The following is a 21,015-nucleotide window of genomic DNA, read 5'->3' as shown; positions in this document are numbered from 1 at the left end:
ACAAGCAATTTGAAATTTGTGTTTATGGGAGTTATGGAAAATGATAGTCATCCAAGCAGTTTAGTAATATGGAGTTTTCAGGATTTCTTTTTTTTTTCTACCTTATTTTGCAATCAACCAAGTCATACATGTCAAGCTTGGCTGCTTGTAGATTAGGATAATTTGGAGGGAAAATTAACCCAAATCACAAATTTCCGTAATAAATACATCACCACCAGTGATAGCTATAGCTAACTAAAACAAGACCAGGAACATTCAAATCAGCTGTTCAATACTGATCATGAAAACTGCCATATTACATTGAACATATAGACCTATATGTATACACAGTGTGAGGCATTTAAATGTCAGTGTGCAACAAGCTGATTTGCATCGGAAAGAAGTGAAATTATCTCACCTCATTAAGAAAAACAAGACTTTAAGATTAATACCAGATTACATGACTATTTTTTGTCAGTGTTGCTTCTAGTGTAGTGGCAATATCAATAGTTCCCAAGAGTGTTTGTCTCTAGTGTCTCACCTTTCTGTTTCGGTAACTGGACAGTAGAGAGCTGCCGATGGAGTCCAGAGGAGCTACTCTCCACCTGTAGACGCAGTGAAGGAAAAATCAGAGCCTCAGTCTATTACAGTGACTGTCTGGTAACTGTAGATGCATCAGAATCTCCATTCGGACTAAACATTCACACTATACTAGACAACTTAATCCTTTCATCTTCCTATTTCTGAATGTGACCAAACACCATGAATCCAGGCTCATTTAACTTTACAGGAGATCCATTTTACTTCAGAAAGCTCTGAATGCAAAAATCAATAATCTATGAAAGCAACAACAAATTTATAGATGCAGATGCATGTTTGCAAGTTACTTACTTCAACACAAATTCTAAGTTATATTGTAAATTTGGAAGTATATGTGGTGTCATTCTCTTCAAATACAAATTGTGTCACATTTATTCAGATGATAATTGACATAAGCTGAAAGTTATTTGTGTTATTTGTTTTCTCTTTTTCATGCTGGGTCACATGTTTGTATGCACCTGTGTGTGACAGACTACATAACTCTTGGGACTGATGCTTTGATAATAACTCATGTATCTCACAGTCAGTCAGACTGTATGCTATAAGGTTTCACTGTCGTCCTCACCTCTTCTCGTTGTTTTTACGGTGGCTGTGGAGAGACAGGTGTTCCAGTGGGGTGAGGAAGGCCGCAGACTGAGAAGGGCGGCCGCCCGTCTCCCGGCCCGTCTCCCGGCCCGTCTCCCGGCCCGTCTCCCCTGCATCCCCCACAGAGAGGTCTCCCCGCTCCAAGCGCTCAGGCAGGCGGGGGAACAACTCCTGGTCCAGCCAGCTGACATCCTGAGGACAGGAGACAGACAACAAAACAATGATCAGAAGGTTATAAGAATTGATGAATTTAAGTTTGCATGAGTTTGTTGTAAATTTTGTGTACAAAGGCCTTACCCTTCTCTTTCTGAATCTGTTTGGCAAGACGAAGGCAGACGTCTCCTCCAGCAGCAGGTAGAAAGCCAGCAACGGCAGCACACATCTGGAGCAAAGCATCTGAACAGACAGAAATAGACGATCAGAGTCAAATTCAACTCTTAGGTCTACTCCAGCAAAACCTCACTGATACTAAACCAAACTAGGGTGAGTTTTAAAAGCTGCCACGGATCACGTGTTCACCTCAAATCTGTTCTCCTCTCTGTGGAAACTGCAGATCTTCAGTTCTCAAAGATGCTGCTTCCAGATCCAGATTTCTCTGTGCTGGCGGCTGGTGTGGAGGGTTTTTGTAGCCGTGCATCTGGGGCGGGTTTATATTATGAGACTGGGATCAAGGGCTGTTTAGGCTAAGTGTGTGTGTGTGTGTGTGTGTATTGGTGACTTCAGACATGCCAATTACATCTGCTGCCTGGCATTGTCATCATCAGTGTCAAACCTCTGAAGCCACACCATACACACACACACACACACACACACACACACACACACACACGTACACGCCTCCCCTTCCCCTCCTCCACTTTCCTTTCAGCAGATATGAGGATAGATGAGAACATGATAAGGGCAGCGCTGTGGATATTGTAGTTTGTTGTTTACAGGCTTGTGTTGGGGTTGCACGTTACCTCCCAGCTGGCTTCAACTGGTTTCACCTCATTTGTATTTGAACATTTTTGCCACATTAAGGTGTCCTAAATGTCCACTCGTATCAGTATAATGGCAGATGTTCTGTAAAAATTTTTATACACATTTATTTATGAATGAGTCTTTTGTATTTTTTGTTTTAATAAGGTCATCCTGGCCCACCCAAGAATGATTTCTTATGTCATGTCCCTTCTTAATTCTTTTGTCCACTGGAAGAAATGATCAGTGTCTCCCAGTCAGATTCAGAGAAAGCTTTATTGGCATGAATCAGGTAGTATTGCATGTTGCCAAAGCATATTACAATAGTACAGGATAAAATAAGCCACAATACAGATGAATACAGTACAATTCCATTCACTCTCCCTCCTCGAAGAAGTGAGATTTCTCATCAGCCTTTAGTTTCTCATCAGCCTTTAGTTTCCCATCAGGCTTTAGTGTGTTTGGGTTTGAAAGACAGGAGCCACAGAGAAGCACAGAGACAGATAGATCAGAGATTGCTTCATGATGCCAGTGTGTGTGTGGCAATCTGGACGGCTTGATCGCTCCGTTTCGCCCGATTTCACCCGCGGATTGCAACCCAAACCACCCTATTCCCTCTCCTCCCACACACACACACACACATACACACACACACACACACACACACACACACACACCCGCTGCTCCTGTCTCCTGAAAACAAAACAGAGAGGAGATAGTGAAGGAGGGATGGATTGAGAGGTGGGGAGAGGAGGAGGAGGGGGGTGGGGGTCGGCCTGGAGTGTATGCGCGTTCAGACACGTTTTCACTTTTCCTCTTTTCCCGCCCTGTCCTAATTACTTCTATTTTTGGGACGGCAAGGCTCACCAAACATAGAGCTAGTGCTGATAGATCAGGCGAGTATAAATAAACCGCGGCGAGGCCCTGCAAGGCGAGTCAGCAGGGGCAGAGGACAGATAGGCAGCACTGATTACCAGGGACGGCTCATTAGGGGCCTCTGAATGTGTGTGTGTGTGTGTGTGTGTGTGTGTTGTATTTCTATTCTTTTGAGGACCAAATGTCCTTACAAGGAAACAAAGATGAGGAAAATCCTTCAAAATTAGGACATTTTGCTGGTCCTTACTTCTTTAAAGGTTTAGTTTAGGGTTAGGATTTGGGTTTAGGTTAGGGTTAAGGTTAAGTTAGGGGACTGAATTGTGTTGTTTGTGTTATATTAATGCACTGGCACAGGTTTGATGTTTTTGCATATTATCTAGGCCTACTTTAGGAGGAAGAAGAAAGGTTAGTTTAGGGTTGGGGCTTAGGTTTAGGGTTAAGACTAGAGTTAGGATTAGTTTAGGTTAAGGGTTAAGGGTTCAGCATGTAGTGGAAAGGGTTAAAGTTAGGGTTAGGGGTTTGGGAATGAATGTAGTCAGAGAAGGCCCTCACAAGTATAGAAATACAAACGTGTGTGTGTGTGTGTGTGGGTGGGTGGGTGTGTGGTAGAACCTGAGGCTATCACAGCTTCATCCACACGTCTCTGTGCATGTGCATGATTTACTAATTTATGATATAATGTGTACTGTGTGTGTGTGTGTGTGTGTGTGTGTCCAGAGCGACGTCCCTCACACCCCGCCCCTGCCCAGCGCCCTATAAGTATCCAGCATTGCAGCAGGTGCCAAATATAGACTCAGCAGAGACTCTGTCCTCCACAACCATTAGCACCTCGGAAAAGATTCACCAAATGATGTAAACAATAAATAAATAAACCAATAAGACAAATAATGAGCTACAGTCTTAACTTTAACAGATTGAGAAAATATGATTTCAAAAGCAGTTAAGAAACAGTTGATTTCAAATTTGTGAGATCTTTTATTCTGAAAAGCGAATGAACGCCCTGTTAAATAAGTTGTTATAACAAGTTATTTTCATTTGTATTTAATAAAGCTGGACAGTTTCATATATGATAAATCTATGTTAGCAGGAATTAAGTAGATTAAACCTGTACCACTAAACTGGACATCAAGTTAGTTTTGTTCTGTGGTGAGGTTTCATATTTTGTGTGAATGGTCTTGGTGTTTCACTTGCTTATTCTGAAAGGTTTCATTATCACATAAATTGTTTAAAAGGGATTTTGCACTGGAACGACACCCAGAGCTCAGAAATCGACTTCTTATGAGCCTTTTTCTTACAGAGGTAAAGAATCAGAAAATATATTGTATTATGCAGAGTAGTTACTTTTTTCGATTAGAGTAGAATAGTTTAGATAGATTTAGATTATTTTAGTTTGCTGTGGCTATATATATACAGTATATATATTTTGTACTTATTTTATTTTGTTTTTATTTATTTTTTTACTCAGAATCTAAGTTAATTTGGTTTCATTTATTTTAGTTTAATTCAGTTTAGTTTAGTTAATTTGTTTCATTTAGTTTGGTTTGTCTTAGTTTTTCAAGTTTAGCTCTTTTAGTTTAGTTTAGTTAATTTGTTTCATTTATTTTAGTTTGGCTTATTTTAGTGCAGTTTGGTTTCTTTGTTTCATTTAGTTTAGTTCAGTTCATTTTATGTTATTTTAGTTTAGTTCACACTTGGACCTTGGCAGAACGCTTTGGTCCAACTGATTCCTGGGTTGTTGTCTCCCTCTCGTGGCGCTGCAGCAGCTGACAGGTTGAACACCGCACCGTGTTTTATCTCCGCTGCCAAACCTTCGCCCTCCTCCTGCTCACACTGATAATAACATGCAAGCGTCATGCAAATCCTCCGGCGTTTTGCTGCAAAAATACATTTATGAGAGCAGCTGTGACAGCTGGCATGTGATAATAAGATAAATGTGAATAAAACCGTGACAATGCAAGAAGAAATCACCATGCGGCTGCCTTTGTCTGTCAAAATAGGAAAATGTGCAGGTTGTTGATCGTCTATATGGCGCTGCAGCTGAAGGTTTCTACTGTCAAAACAAAATATACAAACGAATACATGCTTGCCTATTTCTGAATATGCACTACAGCAGGCCTACAGTGGGCTCCATGATACATCTTACAGGTCTTTTCTGTGAGCAGGTCCGATTTTGACTAAATTTGGCTCTGTGCATGATGATGTTCATGCAGCTACACGGAAGCGTCTTTAGGCATCATGTGAGCATGAAGGGGAGGAGGATATTTCAGAAAAAAAAAGAAAGTATGAGGAGGGAGGAGTGACAGCAGGCAGCGACACAGGTTAAGAAAACCAATGCAAGCAATTCATCTGCGACCATAAAGCGACTCCTCCGCTCGATAGATTAGGGGTTTTAGCTGTTTTTTAATCATTATTTTGATTTTTCTGGTTGGAGCAGAGAAGCAGCAACAACTCGACAGGTGAGATTCTTTATCTTTTACCCCCTATTTATAAGTGAAGGATTAGAAAGTTTTGCCTTGTACCACCAGGCACAAGTGTGTGTGTGTGCGTGTGTGAGAGAGAGCGACAGAGAGAACGAGGCGGGGGGTCGATCAGTGTCAAAAAGTCATTGTGCTGTAAAATGAAATACTGGTGACTGTATGAGGGATTTAGATTAACCTTTTCTAAACTCTGTTTCTAAACTGGAAATTCAGGTTAAGTCATTTCCCCTATAATCATCAGTTTGTTGTGAAATAAAAAGCAGGCAGAGCTGGGTGGGATGAGGGAGGGGCGAGGCGACTAAAACACACACACACACACACACACACACACACACACACACACACACACACACACACACACCCACTTTCCATGCGTCTTGTTCTGCCCTGCAAACATGAAACATCAGGAACAAAAGAACCATTTGCTCCGCATTAGTTTCCACTGTGTCACTAAAATCCCGCGTGTTTCCCAGTGTGAGCGCTGGGAACTGGACTTGTGGACTCCTGACTTGGTTGTAAACCTGAACAGGATGAACTGATATGGTTTTTATGAGGAACAGGAGGCAGAGTGTGATTGGAGAAGTCACTCAAAATGATGATATTATGACTGAATGATCTGAGTTATATGTTATTGTTGTGACTTTGTCTTATTCTCTCTCTCTCTCTCTCTCTCTCTCTCTCTCTCTCTCTCTCTCTCTCTCTCTCTCTCTGTGTGCAACCCCCTCTCCATGTTCTGATTTACACCCCTCCTCTCTCTCTCTCTCTCTCTCTCTCTCTCTCTCTCTCTCTCTCTCTCTCCCTCTCTCTCCCTCTCTCTCTCTCCCTCCTCCTGTCATTCCTCCAGTTTCCCATAGCGACCCTGGGAGTGGACCAGGAAGTGTGACCTCCTTTCAGTCTCTTTCTTAACTGCTCACCATGTCTGCTCCTGGTAAGTGGAAAATACCACTAGATTTGTTTCAGATCTCTTCGTTTAATTAAAAATACCATCCTGATTAATTTCTCTGGCCTGTTGCAGATGCAAAATAAGCTTTTGTGGGACTTTCCTAGCTTGCTACAAGCCAAAATAGATGGCTGTTTGTGGATACAGCTGTCACATAGTGTCAGTCCTGGGATTAGAAGCTCAAACGATAACTTCCAGATTGGAAAGTAATGTGTGTTGTGCTGCAATTACTGGCTTGGGTTTTGAAGAAGAAAGTTTCTGCACAAGTGAATTGTTTTCTGATACTGATGTGAGAGCTGTGATGTGACTTTTTCACCTCAATCTTTATTAAGTTTTGTGGAATAAGGATAAGAAAAATCCATGCTTTGACCATGGTGAATAGATTTTTTCTCTCTGTACTTCTATCTTAAAACACGGGCTGAGACAGTGACTTTTTTTCCCATTGTGAGCCTTATTTATCTTACACTCCTCTCTCCATTATTCACACAGATTACAACCCGCCGTTTTGTCACGTCGCGTCCTGTAGACTTTGTGAAAGTATTCCTCTTTTCATCTCAAAAGTTTCCGTTATATATTTTCCCTCACAAACCGCTCCAGTGAGCATAATCACTGTATGTAGGGAGTGAAGGCCATGTTGACGCCCTCCAGGTCCCACGAGGCCTCAAGAGAAACCTTATCCTCCCCCAAAAGTGGTGAAATATGAAAGGAATTTTCCCAAATGTTTGCATGAAAACTGAAGTGAAAACACCCCGAGATTTCACCAGCCTGTCTGCAGTATTCTTCCATTCGCTGTCCAAATACTCTTTAATTTTCCTTCTGAATAGAAAAGAGCAGAAACACGAGAAGTGGACAGTGCTGCTGAATGTGTGTTACTCTGCTGAGTCTCAGTGTGTGTGTGTGTGGGCATGTCTGTGCTCAGGAGGGAAGCCTCTGGTTAAACTTTTTAGAGTTTTGTTTTTGAGGAAGGAATGCGGAAAGAGGTGGAGCAACAAGTAACAAAGTTCATTACTCACATCCTCCGTTTGGCTTCAGGCTCTGGTTAAAATGACAGATCTGCGTTTTTGACTGTCCTCAGTGATTTGAGACTTAAATTTAGGAAAGTCTTCATTCCATTTATTTAGCTTTCAAACGTCTGTGCAGTCCAAACCAGGTTAGCAGATGTGTTAGGGACCATTGTTGGACCGTCTGACAAGAAAACCTGTTTGGTCAGCTGAGTCAAGTTACTCACCAGTGTCACAGCGCACAAGCAAATACTCCTGAACCATCAAGACTCATGACATCATGGCTTGTGACACTGGTTTCTGTTGTGGGAAAGAGCTGTGGTGCGTTTGTGTGGTACGGGTCCACAGAGGCGGGTAGGAGAGGGGTGGTGCTAATTATGACAGTCAGCAGTGACCAAGCACAGTGTCAATTACTGATGACAGCTATTTCCCCACATAACACATAGATTATGAGAGAATAAAAATGACAAAACATATACCAACACAACATCAAATGCAAGATATCTGTATCTCTATATACTGCACCTAAAAGAAAAAGAACATGCAAGTTGCAATAAAAAAATCCAAAACACACAGAAGCGAGAATAAACAAGAAAGGAGACATTTCAAAGTCATTACTGCTGCCTCTATGGAGAAACTTTAAAAAGAAAAGTCGTTTTAAAACCCACTGTATTTCTTTTCGGTTGAGTTGCTTGAAATGGGGGACATCGTCAACACTGCCGGCTAAGAGAGAAGAATAGATAATTATTTATGTAAATGGTGAAGAAGACTAATGTCTATACTACCTGAATGCCATTTCTCTTGTCTCTATCTCCTTCAGAGCTAAATGGACTGCATTTATATAGCGCTTTTATCCAAAGCGCTTTACAATGCCTACATTCACCCATTCACACACACATTCATACACCGATGGCGGCAAGCTACCATGCAGGGTGCTGGCGCAACCATCGGGAGCAATTTGGGGTTCAGTATCTTCGACATGCGGACTGGAGGAGCCGGGGATCGAACCACCGACCTTATGATTAGTGGACGACCCGCTCTACCTCCTGAGCCACAGCCGCCCCAGAGCTGATAGCAGTATATCTTGTTTTTTAAATTGCATCAAATAAAATCAATTCGTTTTGTGGAAGTGTTTGGCCATAGGATCGTCCAAATAGCCTTCCTGAGAGTGGTTTTGTTTTTTGACACGATCCTGTAGATGTAATTTAGTTCGTCCAGCGGCGAACACATGACAGTCAGGACATTCCAGTTTGTAAATTATAAACAAGGTTGGCGCCTCATGCACTGTGGTGTTAGGACTCTTTTTTATTGAGTAGCCATATAAGGTAATTGTCCATGATCCACATATTATCCCTGGCTGCTTTAAACTCTTTCTGAATGACTGTAGGATGACTGATTCACTATTCTCTAATTGATGTGGATCCTCTTGAACCTGATGTCCTCTGCAAAATACAACTGTAGCTGCCCTTCTGTTAGCTTGTTGAATAACATTGTGTCTGCCTCATGACATGTTTTGTATTGTTTCTATTGTTTTTGTCTGAGAAACTCAGGACACAAAATAACAAACAGCATCTGAACATTGAAAATCCACTTTTTGAAAAGCTTATCCTAATGTGTGTAAAAGTTGTGTGGATGTTTATATTGTTAGCAAACATTTAAGTGCAGGCCCGTATTTTGAGATCAGAGGGCATGGGAAAGTTTTGAAAAACTGTTTTTTTAATTTCTTATCAAGAGTCTTTACACACACAAGATAACTGACATGTTCAAACAAACTGGATGCTTCAAACAGAAAAAAATATGAAATACAGTACTGTGCAAAAGTCTTAGGCACCCTAGATTTTTTATATAAATTTCTTGGGAGTCTTAGATGTTTGTTTGTTTTCTGCATTAGTGTGTGAGTAGACTGCTGTTTATTGTAAATTTTTGATATTCAGAAACTTTTCATTTCATTAGTTCTGAAAGCATCTTCGCTTTATGGATTTCTTTGACATATGCCTAAGACTTTTGCACAGTACTGTATATGATCATGTCTCAGTGAATACTTTTTTCTTAAGAGATAATTAACAATATGCAGCATTTGGGCCGCCACTAAAAATGAAGTTAAATAGCCTAAGAAGTGGAAAAAAATAATCTTTGGTTGGTGTCACAGTTGACCAGTCGGTGCATACACACCCATGTCAGGTTTGCAAGTAAGAATTGCTTCACTTTCACCACTGCTTTGAACCAGCAGCTGAAGCTGTTACTGATTAGTGTGGTTTGTTTTGGTCAGATAAGAATTCAGAGGCGGTTGAATGTTTGCCCAAATAAAGACTGTTATCAGTTAAGTGTACTCCAAAATCAATAAAAACTGAATAATAAAACAATGAAAATTTAAATCTGAAAATACTAACACATCTTTATATGCCGCAGCCCCGTATATTTACATGCTGTCCTTCCCTCATGTGGTCTTTTCCTGTAAGCAGTGTCAATCTGCACTGTGTGTGTGTGTGTGTGTGTGTGTGTGTGGGTGTGGCTTGGCTGTCTGGACATTGCCTGATAGGAATAACAAATAGTTGCAGACGTCCTCTTAATGGTATTGTTGTCCCAGTGGGGGAAAAGCAGGACGCCCCACATTCACTAACACACATCTGCCCGCTGTCAGGCAGACGCTCACTCATCATGAGTTGCTCCCTCTGCAGTGTATCGTACTGTGATGTGGTGCAACGAAGGCCTGAGGGTATTTCCACGTGTTTCTGCATAATGTTATTAGTGTCTGGCATTGGAAGATAGGAAGTTAAACCCAGGTGTCGGCATGTAAAAGACTTCTGATCAAGATTCCTGAGATTAGATGTTGAAACCATGTGTCGTATGTTTCATGGATACAATGAACTTCTATCGCCTACAGGATGAAGTTGAATCTGGTCTGGTTTTGGTCCGGGTGTCTAATAGTAGTTCCATGTTCATCATGATCAGAAGTCTATATTTGGACTTTAATTAAATTATTAAAATAAAGTGAAATACAAGTTATTCTTTCTAAAGATGTTGAGGTGAGACAGTATGTGGATGATGTTTGTCTTTTTCCCAGGTTACCCCGGCCCTGCCGGCCAGGCTCCCTACCCCATGCCCCAGCCTGGCGGATACTCCACAGCCCCTTACCCCATTCCCCAGGGGGGGTACGGAGACCCCAGCCAACCCCCCCCGCCAGTAGGCTTCAACATGGGCTACCAGCCTCAGCCGGGACAACCCGTCATGTACCAGCCAGGGCCGGTGGGCCATGGCCCGGCTCCGGGCCAGAGTCCCATGCAGGGGCCGGAGTACGGAGGGCCTCCGGGGGGGATCTCCCCCGCCCCGGCCTCAGCTCCAGCTGTGGTTGCTGTTGGGGTCCCACCTGGGCTGGAGTACCTCACACAGGTAGGCCGGGGAAATGAGCCAGGGGCAGCGAGAGTATAGCTGCTACTGCAAGAAATGTATTGAGTCTTAAAGTCCTGTTTTTCAGCCTGCTTAGAGATGCCCAAATGCACAGGGGGGCTGGGTTTGCCTAATTTCTTATTTTACTACTGGGCAGCCAACATTTCTAAGCTGAATTACTGGATTTCAATGTGTGAAACCAAACAGGGACCAACATGGGCCTTTGTGGAACTTATATCCAATTCGTTACCTTCACCTATTTCTATCCTAAGTTGTTCTTTACCTGTCAGTTTAAGTCTCCAAAGCCTGAGCCCAGTTGGTTTAAATTCAGGAAACATTTTCACTTCAACCAGGCAAACATTTTCCTCCTGTTAGTAGACAACCACCTGTTCCCTCCATCCCAAATTGACACTGCTTTCAAAACATGGCATAGGAATGGGTTGGTATTCTTTGGTGACCTCTTTGTCAAAGGCACATCTGCTTCATTTGAAACACTGCAGAAAGATCACAATATTCCGAAGAACCATTTTTTCAGATACTTGCAGGTGCGTAGTTTAGCACCTGCAAGTATCACTTCCCATTTCCTTCCTTACCACCTAAAAATGCAATAGACACTATACTGGAATTTGACCCTTATAGGAAAGGGAGGGTGTCTAAAATCTATAAAACAATACAAGACATCAGCCCCCCCTCACGGGATATTGCTACACTGGCATGGGAGGAGGACTTGGATGTTATACTCTCTGATGAGATGTGGCAACGTAGTTTAAAACGTATACATACCATCTCTTTCTGCATAAGACATGGTCTCATTCAATTCAAAGTTGTACATCGGTTGCACTATTCGAATGAGAAACTGGCCGAAATATACCCTGGCACAGTCCAGCTATGTTAGGTCACATGTTCTGGTCGTGCACTTCACTAGGTAACTTCTGGGTGAGGATTTTCGATGCAATCTCCTACATTTGTGGTAGGACAGTAGATCCTAGCCCCATTATTGCTGTCTTTGGGGTGTCTCCGTCAGAAGAACAACTTACTGTTCTCCAGGCAAACGCTACAGCATTTGTAACACTGCTGGCCCGGAGGCTAATTCTTCTGCAATGGAAGTCAGTGAAACCTCCCTCGTTTAATGAATGGGTTAAGGAAGTACTCTCTGTGATTCCATTAGAGAAGTTGAGATATAATCGGAATAACTCCCGGGATAGATATATTAAAACCTGTGTCCCCTTTATGGAATTTGTCGAAAGCATAGCCTTCAGTTGATATAATTTTCTCTTACACACTTACATACACATGAGATAGCCAGTTGGATTCATTGATGCATAATGTTTAATAAATACGATATGGTTATGGTGTTTTGCAGTTTATCTCTCTCACATGGCTTCCTCTTGTGTTTCAGATTGACCAAATTCTGATCCACCAAAAAGTGGAACTTCTAGAAGGTAAAGCTTGTTAGTCTGCTGACAATGTTTCTTCAGACCTTAGTAAACAGGAAGGCAATCTTTTTGTTCCTCTGGCTAGCTTCAACCCTCTCATTAATAAATCATAAAGATAAAGTGACCTCAGCCATCTGACCACTTATCTGTGCACTTCCTTCTTCTGTTCCCCCACCATGTCCACCCTTTTCCCTTTCCACTTTCCCCGACTCCTTCCCTCCCCTCTTCTCCCCTCTTCTTCCTCTTCTGCCCAGCATTCATCGGGTTCGAGACCAACAACCAGTACGAGATCAAGAACAGCCTGGGCCAGAAGATCTACAAGGCCAAGGAGAAGAACGACTGCTGCACCAGGAACTGCTGCGGCTCCCTACGCAGCTTCGACATGAAGATCAAGGACACCATGGACAGAGAGGTCATCCGCCTCATACGGCCCTTCCGCTGCGTCTCCTGCTGGTGTCCCTGCTGCCTGCAAGAGGTCTGTGTGTGTGTGTGTGTGTGTGTGTGTGTGAGAGGGTGAGTCAGTGAGTGTCAACAGCATTTCTGAGTGACCTTATCTTATATTGATTTAGCATGCCCAAGACCAATAATGTACCAATTCACAAGTCTATTGAGTGCCAAACTTGCCCTGAAAATCTACTTGAATTAGTCCTGGGCAAACAAACACTCCTTGATATCTGGATTCTAATATTTGACCTAAGTAATGTCATGCTGGGGTTCAAAGATAACTGTGCCATTGTTGATATCGTTAATATTTAACCGTATTGATCTTCTGTACAGTTTGTCACTCTGTAGATTAAGCCAGGACTTGCTAATGCTGTTGATTTACAGTTTTAACTTCACTGACCTATCCCCTAGGCATATCTTAACAATAAACTTTATTTATAGGGCAAGTTTTGAGATAAACTTACAAAGAACACCAGATAAGCAAAACAGTAAAAACAGCCAAAGCAAAAAACTGCAGTGATAAAATGAACAGGTAATAAAATAACAGAGATGGTAGTGATCCGTCTAGACAAAAGAAAAGCAAATTGAAAGTAAGTTTATAAAAGTATATGTTTTTAGGAGTGTTTTAAAAGAAGACACAGAAGAAGCTGGCCTGATTTACTCTGGCAGCCTGTACCATAATGTGGGTTTTGGAGCGGCTAACAGCGGCGTGCCCGAGGAGCTCAGGCTGCGTTTTGGCTTGTTTGGGGGTTAGAAAGCTTCATGTCTCACCACAGTCGTCTCCAGCCGTGTGCCATTCAGAGCAGAGTGTGTGCAGGTTTTCACTCCAACCAAACGCTACAGCAGCTGTTTTCACAGATTAACACACCTTCGACCAGAGAGGAGGAACGTATCAGTGAATTTGGCTGCTGTAGTGTTTTGCTGGCATGAAAACCTGCAGACTCACAGCTCTCAGTGCCTCATGTTTAGAAGCCGTTGCCTTGTGTTACTGTTGCGTTGCTGCATGAGGAGGGGAACCAAGCACTGGTTACACTCTCTTTGTGCGCCGGCTTGCTCAGGCAGCGTTTTGTTAAGCCTCTGAATGGCCCTTTGTCAGTCCAAACTATCTCCTAGACTCCCCTGATCCTCTGCCATCCCTCCACCTCTGAGACCTTCCTCTCTCTCTCTCTCTCTCCGTCTCTGTTTAATCACATTGTTGGCAGACGGGCTACAGTACGTTCCCATGGGCCTGAAACCAAGCCTGCACCCTCACTACAGTGCTGTGGTCTGTTTGCTGGCCAGACAGCAGCCATGTGAAACATATTATCTTTGTTCTGCCACAATCGAGCAGTCACCAGCTCACTTATCACTCTTCTGCTGTCCCATGTGACACGGTGAGGAACCCCGTGATGTTTTATTTATAGCCACAGTGTCAAGGGTCGAGGGCAGGTTTTGATGCTTTCTATTTCTGTGTTCGTGTGTCTTACTCGCACCTGTGTATGTCACCCACAGATGGAGGTCCAGGCGCCGCCTGGTACCACCATCGGCTATGTGAAGCAGGACTGGCACCCCTGTTTGCCGCGCTTCTCCATCCAGGGAGCCAACAAGGAGACGCTCATGAAGCTGGAGGGGCCCTGCTTCGCCTGCAACTGCTGCGGGGACGTCAACTTTGAGGTCAGCCTGGAGTCTTGTTGTGTCGGCTGGGGAAACTCGGCTCCTTTGGTAGATTTAATGTGGCTCAGCTGAGCAGGTTCAGTGACAAATCCATCCTCAACGCCCCACAGCTATGCAATCTAAACCGAAAGCACAGTTAAACTTTACTTTATTAAAGTAAGAGTAAAGTTTGGGCTTTGCGGCCAAAACTGGAAGTACAGTGTGGTTTAACTGAGGTATTATACCACTTCCTCTTGCAGTCAGAGATATTCACCTCCACAAATTCAAAACCATATGCACATATTTTGAACACCTTCCAACAAACAAAACACTCTAGGACAGCGGTCGGCAACTAGCGGCCCGCGGGCCAAAACTGGCCCGCCTGTAATAGTATCTGGCCCGCCAGATGACACTGAAAATCTCTGATCTTGCCATGCTTTGTGTCGTGGTGCCGTCGTATATTGTATTCCTTGCAAACTGCAACAACTTTGTTGCAGATTAGACAGACTGGTTTGGCGTTAATAAAATCAGGTAAGATGAATGCATACTTTTCTTTCCATTCTTCTTTGTACGTCCTACCTTCGCTGTCAACTTTTCTTTTCATTGCTTTTGACAGTGACATTTTGTCTTGCTAGCTATCAATGTTTTGCTAATGTCTCTGTGCACACAATGTAACCTCCCGCACAATAACCCGGGTAACGATGTAATGCGAGAGTAACGTACGTCGGATATCCAATCCTGAGTCCATAAAATAATTATTACAATACGTTAGTTAGGCTCAAAGAAGTAGTCATTTTCAAAATGGAAATGATACACATTTATTATTAACTGTGTGGAGAGGGGAAATATGAGATTTACACACATTCATGTCTTAAAAGACAGTCTGTCGGTGATTAAAGACAGCAGTCACATTATCAGCAGGTTACTATTATAAGCTGTTTTATAACGCAGCCACAGAGTGGAGCAGGAGACAAAGCAGTAATAACACACTAATAACAGTCTGTAGCAAATTCAAGTTACTTTATTTTAAACAAATAACTTTCTTAAATTACTCTTTTGTACAATATATAATAGTATAGATTAGGAAAAAAAAGTTTTGTTCGGTAGAAAAAAAGGTTCTGTCCAAGATATTATGTTTTGGCCCACCATTCAGTCGCTTGGAAAAAATTTGGCCCGAGGCCAAACGTACTTGCTGACCCCTGCTCTAGGAGATACTCTAGGAGGAAGGATTGTGCCACTGCTGCAGCCAAATCTGCCTTAGCCTGTCATCGTCTCAGACAGGAGAACAACTGACACTGTAAAAAAGAAAAATGTGTGATCAACACTGTTTGAGAATGTAAAATGTATGTATTTAGATAAATTGGTTGACTGTATTATATTTAAATTTAATGACTCATCAGTTGTATATTTATTGCTCACTGTCATTTGAATTTGTTAACTTTGCTAGTGGGGTTGGCCACACTTTTTATTTTTGGTGACACCTCAACATATGGAGAGACTGCTGTGAAAGCAAATAAATGTCAGCTCTCCAGAGTTAGCAAAAAGAGCTAGTGTCCCACTCTCTGTCCGTTCTATCAAGATTAACATTACACTGTGGTGACAGTAGTGGGTGACATCGTGTTATGGACACTGTTGTTGTGATTCCTCTGCAGCTGAAGGGGAAAGATTCTGACAAGCCCATCGGACGCATCAGCAAGCAGTGGAGCGGACTCCTGAAGGAGGTCTTCACAGACACAGACAACTTCGGCATCCAGTTCCCACTGGACATGGACGTTAAGATGAAGGCCGTGCTCATGGGAGCCTGCTTCCTCATTGTAAGTCCATACGTAGTTTTACCCGTGGGACTATTGTTTGTGGTTCATTTAATCCATAAAGTAAATCCAGAACGATGATCATTTCCCTCTTTGTTTTCGCTCTGCAGGACTTCATGTTCTTTGAGAAGGTCGGGGAAGCGAACCAGCGCAGCACCGTGTTTTCGTAACAGAAGAAAAGGGAGAGGAAAATAAGAGCATGAGAACGAGGACTTTCTCCAAATCCTTCGTTGCTCATTCTCTGTCTGTGCACTCTGTTTTTCCGTTCCCATTTTAAGATCCTTCCTCTTGCAGATTCCAGATTCCGTAGCTCCTTCCTGAATCCAAAGCCTGTGGGAAGCTGCCGTACTGCCAATCCCAGAATCCTTTGTGTTACACATGAACCAGCATGAGTTAATGAGCTAAGTTTGATTCCAGATGTCCTCCATGGATTGTTTTGGTGCCTCCATCCAAATTCAGTGACTGACATGTTGCCTGACCTCTTACATTTTATATTTATCTAGGTTTATAAACGAGAGAAAGTGATTTGAGTCTGTATTTGCAAGTTTTGCCCTTTATCATGGAGAAGTGCCTCCAGCTCAGACGTGTATCCCTGCCAAAGACTAAAGCAAGTCAACTTCATCATCTTGAGTGTGTTTTTCAGTGCCTAAGAAGCATTCAGTGAATATCATCACACACCTCAGATGAAAGGTTTGGGTTTTGGGTTTGAATGTGCGTTATGCTACATTGTCTTTAGTATCGACATTTCATATATATGCCATATGTCTTGTCTTGATATATTAGCATTACACTCTTACTCTCTAGTAATCAGGGTTGGGGCCATTCATGAATTGAGTTGAGAATGCATGGTAAATCCAATTCAGTTCCTGGAGTTGGAATGTCACCGAGCTCTATGGAAACAGAATTGGAACTGAATTGAATTGAATTCCATGAAATTCCATGAAATTCCACTTCTAAGAGAGTTTGTCTTGACTTGCTAAACATTATGAATCAAATAAAAGACACTATAAACAAATCAAAAACATTCCATCATAATGTACAGTATGCATCAAATACCACCTGAAAGGTCCCTTCAACATTTTGTGTTATTCATTATTGATAATATATAACACTACCTGTAATCTCAGATATGTGGTAAAAAATAAATAAATTTAAAATCACGTAATTTCATTGAATTCAATTCAACTTCCTGAAATTCCAATTCAATTCCAACTCCTCAGCTGAATTGGAATTGAGGAGTTCATTCATGAATTGACCCCCAACCCTGCTAGTAATCTCATTGCTTATTGTGAAGAAATCGCAATATATCGTAGGATTTATATGTGCAATACTATTGTGGTTGTAGAAGCTGTATTAATTGCTTTTTTCGTAAAAATAACATGTAGGCTACAAAACCTGCACATTAGCCACAGTAAAGAAACCGCCATCTAGTAGTGAAGTGGTGGCTGTGTTGGGAAGAATATACTTAAAAGAATATACTTAGAAGAATATACTTAGCATCCTTTACGTGAAGTGAACAGAAACAGCAAAAAAAAAGCTGACACTTGCTCCTAGTGTTTGCCAAAGTGCTCCTGCTCTACCTCTTTGCTGTCTATTTCTGCCTCAAAGCACTCTGCAGTATACAGTGTGTGTAATCTCGCTCTCTTTCTGTACACAGTGTGAATGCTTCCATGTCCTGTGCTGTGCGGTGTGTTTGGTTCCTGTCTGTGCCGTATGGCTTTTCCTGGCTGGCTGGTTGCTGTGGAGACTCGCCCAGCACCATAACAGTTTCCCCGCCTTTTTTTTCCCCTCCAGACACCACGGTCTTGAATCAGTGCCAGTGTAATAATATGGGAGAGAGAGAGAGAGAATGAGGGTTAAGGTTAGAATGGCAGAGAAACAAACGGTAAAGGAAAACAAAAGAAAAAGGGGAAGTTGAGGTTACTTAACATTAATCTGACCTCAGAGTGGCTGTAAGTGAAGGTTAAGGAAACACATTTCTCTAATTCCTATACTGTTAGTCTTGCTTAAATAGGCCATAATGTGAACTCTTCGTCTGAACTTTGGTCTGGTAGATTACAGTTCTCAGAGAAAAGCAGATATCTGGTTGCTGTGCACTGGGGTGAATGAAAAGAAGATATGCTAAACTTTGCAGATGTTGCCCATTGCTCTTGAATGCAACCTTTTGCCCTGTATTTAACTCCATCGCTCATGTGTTAACATCAGATTACATGGGTGTGCCTCCTGTGAGACTTGGTTCTCACTGGTGCTTTCAGATTCAGACTGCAGCTCTCCAACTGCACTGTTTCACTCCTTTAAAGCCACTAAATATGCCTCTTATTGCTTATTTCTCAATATGAATACAATGAATGATTACTGTGTATTGCCATTTCAATGCACATATGTGTGTTAACATGATATTCTGCCTATGTGTGACCTGACCACTAGCAAGGAAACAGGAGCTAGCCAAAGGATGTATACTTAATGGGATTATTGGGAGTTAGATACTAATTTACAGCTATTTGTGAATCAAGCCGTTTTATCTGCAACTGGCATGAGCCGTGGCATCCATTTTCTATGTTCCTGTCAAAGTTGTTTGTACCATTTTTCTGTGATTCGTCTTGTAATTTTGAATTCTATTTTGTACACATATATACATTCACCGAGCCCTTTATTAGGAACACCTGTACACCTGCTTATTCATGCAATTATCCATTCAGCCAATCATGTGGCAGCAGTGCAATGCATAAGATCACGCAGATACAGGTCAGTAGCTTTAGTTAATGTTCACATCAAACATCAGAATGGGGAAAAAATTTGATCTCAGGGTTAGGGTTAGGGTGACTTTGACTGTGGCATGGTTGTTGGTGCCAGACGGGCTGCTTTGAGTATTGAAACTGCTGATCTCCTGGGATTTTCACGCACAACAGTCTCTAGAGTTCACACAGAATGGTGCGAAAAACAAAAAACATCCAGTGAGCAGCAGTTCTGCGGACAGAAACGCCTTGTTGATGAGAGAGATCAGAGGAGAATGGCCAGACTGGTTGGAGCTGACAGAAAGGCTTCAGTAACTCAGATAACCTCTTTACAACTGGTGAGCAGAAAAGCATCTCACAATGCAACACGTCAAACCTTGAGGCGGATGTCACTTTGGTAGCTGGTTGACACTGAGCTGAAAGCTGATACCTACCCAGTATTAGTATGGTGTTCCTAATAAAGTGCTCAGTGAGTGTACGTATATAATAAAAAAGATCTGTACTTAAATATAAATAAATCAAACCCCATCTACGTTGTTTTAGTCTGTGTTCCTCTAGTTCAGGGAGTGAGTGCCAGGAGAGCTTGGGGGGTGGGGGGAGGGGGGGAGGCCTTCTAAAACCAGTCTAAATGAGAGTCATCTGGTTTCAATTGGAAAAAATTATCCTTGCCTCAGAGGGATCTCCACTCTCTCATTCTCCGACCCACTGGCCAAACACTGGGCCCAGTTCCATTAAAGCTCAGCAGCCCTTTCCTTCTCGCTTACACCTCCATTTCACCCCTAAAGAAAGGGCGCTGGGCATCTTTTCAGTACCTTTACCTCTACAATAGCTACTTTGGTGCAGTAGCAGCCTTGTAACTGCTTTTCACTCAGTCTTATTTATCTACAGTGATGGTAACATGATGCTGGGAGAAATAATGGAACCAGGCTCTGCAGCAGTAAAGCTCTCCTTCCTTGGACAGACACTGGAGAACTTACCACTCCCCCTGCTGGGAGCCTGTGGGAAATACAACTATGTAAATTGTTCAGGGTGCATGTCCGAGCATGTCCATCCTCACCTTGCAGCTGGTGGGCAATAACCCATGATTTGACTGTCATCCTGTAATATTTAATATTATGGTTTTTATTATGCTTATTCTGCAGTGATCACCAAATTCAGTAGCTTACCAGTCATCAGTACAAGCAATTCACCTTCTACCTGCTACTGAGCTATATAAATATTTACTCTAAGTCAATATACAGGGTGTCTGCAAGTTTCATCAAGTTAAATTTAAACATTTTAATGCCGATTAGAAGGAAACATAAAACCAACTTCATGTAAAATAAACCCACAAATGAAAATGACTAGACCCATCTGAACATAATCTAGGTCTGAGACTCCAGGATGATTATCTCTCAAAAAGTACTTAATTAAGACTTCTATTTAAGACCCCAAATGCTTTGTTTAGCTGCATTTAACACCATTTAAAACCTTGAGTTTAGATAATATGATTTAAGGCATTTTTAAGTCTTTTTCATGACCTGCAGACAGTAAAGTTACTATATTAACTTGCAGAGCGGATGGAACAGTGTAACTTGTAAACAAGCATAACATTTTAGGTACATAAGTTCTTGGAGTAAATGCTCCAGGTCATCGGTCTGAGTATTTTTAAGGCTGATAGGAAAGGAGTTTTAAACTTGAATTACAATGGAAGCCTATGAGCCTGAACTGATGATGAACGGCTTCATGCCAGTGTATGAACCCAAGGGGAAAATATTGTAAGTGCACAATAAAAGTTAATGAAAACTGTACTGAGCACATTATGTATGTGGGAGAAATACATTACATATGCGCAACTTATAGCGTATTACTGTAACTTACAAAACTTTTCCATTGATTAATTCACTGGAATGAAACCATTTTAAAGTGTTTCCTAAGCTTGACCAGCCAGTGATTCAATTATGAAGTTTCTAATATTAAAACTGAGTGAGTTGTGAATATAGTGAAAGCTTGTAGGCATACTACAAAACGCAGCAAGTCTGACAACAGAATAATTTGAAGGAAGCACACATACTTTTTTCCTTTTCTTAAAATAATTATTGCACATAGCAGACTCAAACCCATGACTTAAATAAAAGGATTACTAAAGCATAAATATCCGTTATGAAAATTTCAA

General features: G+C 42.0%; 1 protein-coding gene across 1 annotated transcript; it reads left to right on the top strand.

Moving 5' to 3' along the window:
- The first annotated feature begins 5,315 nt into the window (after window positions 1-5,315).
- LOC139665273 (phospholipid scramblase 2-like) lies at window positions 5,316-19,388 on the top strand. Its single transcript, XM_071544278.1, has 8 exons — window positions 5,316-5,453; window positions 6,319-6,402; window positions 10,480-10,805; window positions 12,202-12,244; window positions 12,493-12,713; window positions 14,174-14,335; window positions 15,967-16,128; window positions 16,236-19,388. The coding sequence occupies exons 2-8, from the start codon at window positions 6,390-6,392 to the stop codon at window positions 16,293-16,295; spliced, it is 987 nt and encodes a 328-aa protein (XP_071400379.1). The 5' UTR covers window positions 5,316-5,453; window positions 6,319-6,389; the 3' UTR covers window positions 16,296-19,388.
- The last annotated feature ends 1,627 nt before the right edge of the window (window positions 19,389-21,015 follow it).

This window comes from Centroberyx affinis, unplaced genomic scaffold, assembly GCF_046629955.1.
Source record: "Centroberyx affinis isolate AG114_WGS23_722 - 3 ecotype Tasmania unplaced genomic scaffold, CSIRO-AGI_Caff_v1 ptg004513l_1, whole genome shotgun sequence".
Taxonomy (NCBI): Eukaryota; Metazoa; Chordata; class Actinopteri; order Beryciformes; family Berycidae; genus Centroberyx; species Centroberyx affinis.
Note: the sequence above shows the minus strand (reverse complement) of the source record. Positions and strands in the feature narration are given on the sequence as shown.